Source organism: Lates calcarifer, linkage group LG18 (assembly GCF_001640805.2).
Source record: "Lates calcarifer isolate ASB-BC8 linkage group LG18, TLL_Latcal_v3, whole genome shotgun sequence".
NCBI classification, from domain to species: Eukaryota; Metazoa; Chordata; class Actinopteri; family Centropomidae; genus Lates; species Lates calcarifer.
In genome coordinates this window covers 7073284-7082983 of record NC_066850.1, presented here as the reverse complement: position 1 = coordinate 7082983, position 9700 = coordinate 7073284, and the positions used below count along the sequence as shown (strand labels likewise).

The 9700-nt window shown below is 41.4% G+C and overlaps 1 protein-coding gene across 1 annotated transcript in view; it reads right to left on the bottom strand.

Annotated features, from left to right (window-relative positions):
* Positions 1–197: 197 nt before the first annotated feature.
* Positions 198–9700, bottom strand: part of LOC108879655 (IQ motif and SEC7 domain-containing protein 3-like) — a 99522-nt gene continuing 90019 nt past the window's right edge. Inside the window, 2 exon segments of the mRNA XM_018671014.2 lie at positions 198–3878; positions 9529–9572. Of these exon segments, the coding sequence (XP_018526530.1) occupies positions 3318–3878; positions 9529–9572 (605 nt within the window). The 3' untranslated portion in view covers positions 198–3317.

Sequence of the window (9700 nt, the reverse complement as noted above, 5' to 3'; positions counted from 1 at the left end):
GCAGTAGTGTATTGTCAAGAAAGTTATTCCCTGATAAGAATCTGGGTTCATGTTGTAACGTATAACCAGCACTGTGCAACATGACATTTAAGAATGAACAGAATCTTCACTTATCTCATAACAATATTGACTGATAATAACTTTAATATAGATCATAGAACTGAAACTAATGCAAGAACCAAAGCAAGCCATTGTGGTGAATAGACTTAAATCATCTTTAATAGCATGTTGATATACTGCAAAGACAGAGAGGGATTCAAAGTCAACTGAGGGAAGTGATGGATCGTATCTGTTACACTCAGTTTCCACCTGTCCATTCCTAAATATGTGCACTTTTTTGTTAATTCTTTTTAAACTAGTATGAGCAAACAGTGTTGAAGAGCCAGACAAGATTCACGTGTCATTCATGAAGCAGTGCACTGGTATGGCAGAGCCCTTTTTTAAAAAATCAGTTTCTTCATGAAAGTTAGCCACTACTGCGTTTCCACATCATATGCTGCACTCCAGAAATGCTACATTGGTTTCCTTTCACATATAAACCTGTGATTTTTCAGTGTGCATCATATGTCTGGTTATTGCACACACAGCATGTCTACCTCCCGAAATGCTTAAACACATTGTTCAAGTAGGAAAAACTGTGCAGTCATACAAAGGGTAGTGAAAGACAGGGGAACAAAAATGGCCACGGTTTGTCTAATTTGCCACTATGAGGTACAGAAACATATCCATTTTCTTTTTTAAGGGGTGTTTGCTATCATAAATAAACATTTTCATTTCATTATTTCGTCATCCTCACCTCTGACTAATGTGCTCACAGCAAATTCAGTCATGCACAAAAAATTTCAAGTCTCTTGGGAATCAGAGCTCAATAGGCCTCAAACTGATGTCATGCATGAGAAAAGAATAACATTATATCTGAGAGTTGATTTAAAGAAATAAATGAAGAATCATACAATCATCATCCATCAAAGTAAAATCCATAATAGTAGAACTTTTATGATGATGTCATGTGCTAAAATTTATTACGTAACCTTCAAGAGTTTGTTTATAGCCAGTAAAAATATGACAATAATCATAATAGCTCCTCATTCATTTTGAAAGCACTACTTCTTCTTATTGTGTTATATAATAATAATAAAAACAATTACTGGGATGAACAGAAGAGAGGTTGGATTTGTTTACTGGAAAATTAGGATGTTACAGGTCACGCACGCACACACACACACACACGACACACACTCACACACTCATCATCTCTGCCAGAACAACAGATTTTTTTTCCCCCTCACCCTCTGTCTTTCCACTGTGGTGAAATCGTGAGTGGAAAAGGACGGAAAAGATGAGATAGAGACCTCCCTGCAGTGGCTCTGTGATTATAAATCAACAAATCAGACAGATGGGGGTCAGATGGGAGCAGAGTTAACCGAACATCCATTCCGCACAGTACCTGATGGGGCTTATGTTTAAAAGATGGACGCTTTCAGGCTGGGGCAGTCGCTGACCTATTTCGGAATGAAGGATGCGTGACAGGGCAATAGCATTTTGAAGGGGCTAAAGGTAGCTTGCTTGTCCTTTCTGACACTGCTTGAATGTGATATTTACAATCTAGGCTTGGGTGAAAAGAGAAAGAGATCAGATAATGCATTCTTTTTGTCCCATTCTTATTTAAAGCAGGCTAGCCAACAGCACAAACAATACCATTTATGCCAGCATTTGCAATGTAAGCTGTGTGTATGTGTATGTGTGTGTGTGTGTGCCTCTGTAGTTTTTGCCTTTTTGAAAATGTCAGACTGAAAGGTTAGGAGGGAAGAGAAAACAGTCACAAGGAGCTGAAACAAAACCTGGGAGTTGTACCGACATAAAGAGACAGCATCTGGACGTCTTGTGGGTGGACTCAGTCCTGCATTTATCCACCGACCAAACACACAAACACACAGAAGTGGAATATGCTTTGCACAAATTAAAATAAACACAGATCTTGACATTTAACAGTTGTAGCAGAAGCATCTTCATGGAAATTCGTGGCGATTTCCTGAAAAAGTGAAGAAGCATTTCATAAACAACAGATGACTGCACAGCGCGTTGTACATATACTACACATGAATGCTGACTCGTGTTTTTTTTAGAAAAGTCAGAGAGCAGTTTCAGCAGCTCAAACGATTTTAAAATACGCATAAAACGTTACCTCCATCTGCAGAGAAGTGTGGCAAGAATTCCTGGGAAGTGTTAACAACATTAAATATGAAGAGTAAAAGACAAACAACAAATCAACAGAACCATCCGGGGTTGGCTTTTTGGTTTGGCAACGATCCACGTGATTGGTTGCCTTTGTTTCCTGTCATCTTTCACTGTGGAGTGATCTATGGAGAGTGACAACTGAAGTGAGAGTGTTTTCTGATGATAGAGAGCCACAACACAACAGAGGAGTGGATGACAAACACAGCTTATCGGAGGATGTCGTTTTTTTCTCTCTTTTTTTTTATCCAGGGGAGCAGAGAAGAAGAGAGGAGGCTCTCCGTCACATAAATAAATCAGCAACAGCGCAAATGGGGAGATAGCTTTTTATGAAATATCAGTTTTGTTATTCTTTTTTTTATGCTCCTTGAGGGAGAAGCGTGAAAGGACTATTTTCTCAAAGCAAAAGGAGGAGTTTTGTTTTCTTTTTTTTATTTCATCTTCATCTTTTCTTCTAGCCCTAGCGTTTAGTCGAGTGCAATGAAGTCAAGTGTTTTAGTGGAGGCGTATGTATTTTGGCACACGTTTTAAGTGTCAGCTATGCACGCACGCGCACATACAGCACATTAGGCATGAGCTTTGGGATGATAAAAGCGAACAGAAGCGGAAAGGTCTTTGGAACGTGTCCATCCATAACTGGAGCAATCCCCTACCCCCCTCCCTCCAAAAAAAGCAGAAGTTTGAGGGATTCACGTATTTCTGTTGTCGTCGTCGGTGGTGGTCGATACTGGAACTACAAGGAATCCATCCAGAAACTCGATATGTGAGTTTTTCTCTAGCAAGAGTTAAAACTGACAAAAAGTTATAGAAATTTGTTAAAACTACATAATATTTCAAAATACATGTGGAATCAAGTAAAACTTTATATATGCACTTTATTTCTCCTTATCTCTTTTAAAACCTTGATTTTTCCTTTAGTTTTTTTTCCTTAAATATATGCATATAAGTGTGATTTATTTTATTTCATTATAGCTCTTTCTTCATTATGTATATATGTACATTATGTACTGTTAAATAGGTAGAGAAGGGGTAGAGTTAATGGAAGTGTGTGTGTTTTAGGGAAATAATACTAATTTATTTATTTACACCATGCTCCGAGAGCCACTTGGGGTCCGGTGTAGACTGAGGCGGGGGTCTGGTGGTATATACTGGTGTGGGTGGTTATAAGGCGGAGGTGGGGGAGGCAGCGGGGGCTGGTGGCCGTCGCTGCCGTGGGAGCCGTCTGGCGAGCGGACCGGGGTGGACATGGCCGACTGACTGAGCTGGTGGTGGCTGTGGTGGTGGTGCTGGTAGTGGTGGTGTGTGGGTGTTTGGCTGAGGAAGGCCTCCATGCGTCCGTGGCCACTGTTGTCGAGCATGATGACCTTGACGATCTGCTGACACTGGATGAGTGTCTCGGGCCGCAGATCAGACATGCTGACAGCGGGCTGGTGGTGCTGCTGGAGGTGGAGGTGGTGGGCGGGGGTGCTCGCCGCTGACTGCAGCTGCGGGTGCTGAGGTGGAGGCGCCGGCCCCTGGATTAGCCCCTGGGGCCCCTGCTGGAAAAGCAGCTCCCCCCGGTGGTTAAGAAGGGCCACGCTCTCGGGGCTCCGAGCCGTGCTGCTGCTGAGCTGGTACGTCTGAAGCCTGTTGTGAATTGACACCTAGTTTAGAAAACAGCCAAGAGAACAGCATCAAATGTTATAAAACTGGTTCCTCCTCTACAATCCGTCAAGCCCTCTTTTTCTTTTTTTGGGTGGGGTGGTGAACGCACAGCACACACACACAGGGCATGCGTGGGAGCTTAGGTGTTGGGGATCAGTGGAGGTGTAAAATCATTGTGGCTCCCGTACACTCCCCTCCCTCCACCCCCACAGCAAGTGGGAACAGTGTAGATTGGATGCTGGGAACACCAGTGTGTGACTGGGGTCAGGAGGACAGTGGTGGGGAATGGGGATTAGAGATTTGGTGCGACGCTACAGAAGGGGCCCGGTGGTTCCAAAGGGGACACTGAGGGCCCCTGTGTCTCCCTTCCAAACCACTGTGTGGCGCTATGGTGACAGCAGACACGAGGAGGCTTGGGAGTCGGGATAACCAGAACATACACGGAGGTCATACGAAGAAGAGGGAGAAGTGGAGGAGGAGGAGGAGAGGAGGTGAGCAGACTGACAACCACAGACGTCCACAGGCAACACTCATCAGAATGCAAACCTCCATATGTCACATTTGTTTCATCTTTCTATTTTCTGTTTCCTTCCCTTTTTCCTGCTGTCTGTGTTCCTTTATTGTATCTTTCCTTTAAATGTTTTTTTGAAGCCTATGCTACTTTACGTTACACTGCGTTTCTCAGAAAGCGTATGTCAAAACAAAAGTAATGGGAGTATCAGAAAAATTCATGGAATGAGCACAATGTAAAATATCTATCTATCTATCGACATATATATATACACACACACACATATATATATATATATATATATATATATATATATATATATATATATATATATATAGTGTATGGGTGACAAAACTAATTCTGAGAGATACGCAACACAGCACATGCTATTTTCAGATTCCTAAAAAGCTAATGGCTAGCTAGGGTTAGCATTAGTGTTTATCACCTTAAACAAAGGAACATTTAGGTTAAATTAGTGGTAAATATACTTAATTTAAACTTAATGTAGAAAAACATTTTAGTCTGACTAAACAATTTAGTCAAACAAATTCCAACAAATTAAGCTTATTAATCATATTAACTATGTGAAGAATGTATTTTTTTTTCCCAACTAGAGCGCTAGCTACTATACAAACTAGCTAGCTACAGTACAAGCTAGGTATTTAAAGGAGTCATGATTGTTCCTAAGACTGCTGCAAAGGTCTTATTTTAAATTAACTGTTATCTGCTGTAAGTGTGTCAATAACAGGTTCCCCACCAAAACTCTTCAAAATGGTGACTGTCTGAATAAGGTCAACTGTAATTCTCCTGCATTATAATAGACTTCTGAGGTAAAAAAAAAAAAAAAAAAAAAAAAAAAAAAGCTTACAGCAGTGTTCTCTCATGGCAGCCAATGTAATGCTTGTGTGAAAGAACTCCATTAACATTTGCTCCTGTTCATTCTGCCAACCACTGTTTCTCCTTGACAATTTAGTACATTTACTTAGAGTGCAGTATCATTGAACTAGCACTTTAGATAGTGAATGAAGGATTTCTTTGACTTTCTGTTGCCTTTCAAAAGTTGGATTTCTAAGTATAAAGAATTACTTTGTTCCACAGATGGCCAAAGAAATTCACTGCTGGTTATACAGTGTTCTTTGCAGGAAGACACTGACTAGTTTGGAAGATTTGATTATTGGGTTCCTAAGCAAAAAACTAGACTAGAGCTCATTCTTTCTGAATAAGGCTATTTCTGGGGTGCCTTTAAGATGACTGTCAATGAATGCCACGTTAAGTAAGACTTACAATTAGTAACATTAGTGGCATTGAAAAGTTTTACTGAAAAATAAAACACAGACATCAAAAAATGTAAAATAATGTTATCTTACTTTATTATAATATCTTTTTTTTGTTTTAACGATGTCGGTATTTTGCTGATGTCACTGATTTTCCATTTCAATTCTCTGTCACTGTTTTGGCGTGGAGAGGTGGGGCTGGAGGGGAGGGGCAAGAAGCACCAGTAGGCGGAGTAAGGTGCCCTCCCTTCCAGCCCCGCCTCTCCACGCAGGGCTGCAGGTCAGGGGCTGGAGGGGAGGGGCGAGGAGTGTCGATGGGTGGAGTAAGGTGCTCTCTACATCTTGTATATAAATGTAATGTAATGTAAATGTCTATGAGAACGTCTGTATATTTCTGTATACTGTCTGAACTGGTTGTTCCATGACCTCCACACAAAATTGTGATGTGATGTATTGAGCACCTTACTCCGCCCACCAGCATTCCTTGCCCCTCCCCTCCAGCCCCGCCTCTTCACACCAAAACAGTGACAAAGGATTGAAACGACGAAAAATCTGCAGATTGTCATTGAAAAACACTTCATAATACAAAAGATATTATAATAAAGTAAGATCATTTTTTTGGTTGTAATTTTTTGATGTCTGTGTTTCCTTTTTCAGTTTCTAGCTCCATAGTTTTGCTCAGTAAAAACAAGCAAAGTTAGATAATATCACTTTGGGCTCTGGGAAATTGTAATGGATGCAGACAGATGGACAAAACAACAAATAATTTGTTCCAGAAAATAACCTCAAGTAATCCAAAATAATTACTAGTTGCAGCCTTCTTCTGTTGAGGGAAGGGGCAAGGAGCGTTGATGGGCACCTTACTCCGCCCACTGGCGCTCTTCCCTCCAGCCCCTGCCCTACAGCCCTATGTGGAGAGGTGGGGCTGGAGGGGAGGGCACCATGTCACCTTGAGCTTTGGGAAATTGTAACGGATGCAGACAAATGGACAAAACAACAAATAATTTGTTCCAGATATATTTGTTCCAAATAACCTCAAGTAATCCAAAATAATTAGTACTTGCAGCCTTCCTCTATTCCTTTAACTTTGCAGCATTTAAGTGTGATACTTCTATTCAAGTACTTTATTGTCATTTCAGTTACGAATCACATTCATGACGTGCACTGTGAGGCGGAGCTGGGAAGCCAGCTGCCGTTACTTTGCTGTGATGAGGCCACCCTCCTCCCCTGCCTCGTGGACAGAGTGGGGGCATCGTTAGCTGAACGGGTCACACCTGGGAAGAAGCTGGCAGGGTTTAAAAGGACTATGACTTGAAACAGCCTCTGTTTGCCTGACTTTCCTTTTTCTGTGAAAGTGACTTGTTTCATGTTGAGAGTTTTTTCTATGTCAAAACCCAATTGATACTTTCTGTTTAAAAGTGTGCTCCACCATGTTGCTGGTATTGCTGACTGACAGTCTGTTACCATGTCCATCTTAGAAGTGTAGAGTTTGTTTTCAGGGGTTTAGGGAACACAACAAATGTATTTTGTGTCAATAAAGACATAACATTTTTTCAGAGAATACTGACCGTAAATAAGATTATTATTTTCCCTCACCCTGGACTAGTATAGTCAGTCCTCATCTCAGGCTCCACCAATTAGAGGATAGGGTGCAGACTCTATGTAGCCTTGGAGACAAAACCCAAGGTAAACAAAGCCTCTAAATCATTGCTGCGTACTAAACTGCTGTGAGCTCACAACAATAAAAGGCTCAGATGAATCACAAATAAAATCACAAATGAGGGCGTTTTCATATCAGGTATGATTGCATTGTACTGTACCCGAGTATGATTGCTCACGCTCACCAATCCCCCACCAGACGGCTTTCACATTCGTACTGCTGCTGTGTACGTGAGTGCACTTGCATGTCTACATACTCCAATACAGTATGTGGCAGTATGCAACTAGCTGGTTTTCAGTTTGACTGTGTGTAGATCTGTGCCCGGGTACAGTATATAGTGTTCACACTAATCAAACTAACTGGACTTTGGGGTTGAGTGTACTTGGATCTGGACCCAGGTTCCTGATTTTAAAGGCCCCTTTAACAAAATCATCCATGTAAAACTGGTGTGGACAAAAGCCGTAATTTGACTGTTTCTTATAACTACTATAACGGACACGTGACTTCTGAATCTTGGCCGTCAGCTCATTATTGTTCCTGCTTCAAGTCAGATTCTAACAATAGAATCTTAACATCTTACTTATCAAATATTCTATGATTAACAGCTTGCTGTGGGATTCAGACATCCCTTTATTAACGCCTCCTAGTATATGCAGAGTTTCTCAGAGTGACCCTCTTGGTTTCTGAGATAAATGCGTTTTGACAGCTAACGGCTCCCCACCAGCCACTGACATTTACCCTAGGCTGCATAGCAGAGGGGAAGATGGCTGGTGAAGGTAGCTCAGACAACCATGAAGACTGACCTGAGGTGCAAACCTGGGTGGAAAAAAAGCAGGGAGATGAAAAGCCCTCAAGTCATCCCCATATTAGAGAGAGATAAAAAAAAAAAAAATCTCTTTCGGATTGGAATTAATTAAAGCTACACTGCAGGTGACGATGTAACATTTTTGATATTATTCTAAAGTGGTTTTTTTTCTCTCTTTGGTCTAAGATCTATAAAGATCAGATCTTATTGTACAATATAAGAGGCTACCAAGCTCTTTCAAATTAAAGTTCATCATAGCTTCCTATTATCAGCACACAAAGCCTGATAAAAGAGAAAGAGAGCTCTTGTATGCAGAAATGGAGCAGATATCCCACAGTGTAATAAAAAGATCCTTTTCATTTTTTTTATATCTTTAAATGTCTCCTGTGCAGCAATGAAGGCATGTTTGCTCTGCTGTAATTGTCATTCTACAGGCATTTATGGCTATGAAAATGAAATGGTTATGAAGCCTTTCAGTTTGAATATATGTAATCACTTCAGCTCTAACCAGCTCCTGAGTAGAGATTTACAGCCTTACATGTTGTTACCACTGAGCTGTGTGGAATTAAAACGCCACTTAATGTCAAATTGACCCTGTGTATTAGGCTTTTCACTCCCGTCCCCCAACTCCTCTGCCACAGAAAGGACTAGGAAAGGTCATCTGATGCCTCTAGGATGGTGGTTGCAAAGCCCCATGGGTACTGTAGTTCAGCTTGCTCTCTTGCTTGCACGAAACGTTCGCACGAGAATTCCCTTCACCGCCCCGGAGGTCTGGCAAGGGGGCAGGGAGGTGATGACTTCGGGTCAAACGAGCGTTACATTTATCTGCCTGCATGTTACTGTGTTAATTAAGGTCTCTGTGCTGGGATGTGGGTACACACACACACACACACACATGCACACAGTATATGCATTCCACACATGTCCACAGCTATTTTAGCAATGGCTGCTTTATCTTTTTCTTGAAAGGCCCTGAAGGAGTCACACTTTCTGCCTGAGACTGTGAAACCAATTACAACCTGTTCCTTTTTAGGCTTGCAGATAATATTTAAGCCTCCGAATCTGATGCATTTTCAGTGAGCAGAACCTGTTCTCACTATGATTTTATTAATTTCCCCACACCACCATCTTTAATTTTTGTTCGACTAAGGAGTCATTTTATCTAATATTTAGTTTGATTGGGTTACCTCACATGCCCGCAGTACTTTACCCAGCAGCATTCGCTCTCTCATGCACTCTTCACCCACTCCTGCTTGACGCCTCTAGCCCTAAATATACAGTGTGACACTAGTCCTGAGGATTCCTATCTCATCCTACCTTGATGATGACACGCTGCACTGACTGTTACTGCTCTGACTTACCTGTTGTTTGGGACATGGCCCTATCACTAAGCACTTACCTCTACTGCATTGTGTCCGCTTCTGTCATCTACCTCCTGGTTTCCTGAAGGCAGGAAAAATTAGAGAAAAGGGGACAAAAGTGGCAGCAAAATGTTTTTGTTAAACAGTCATTTTCTCTGTTACTGCATCTAAAAAATGTTCTTTTTATGAATAAAGAATACATTAGAAGAA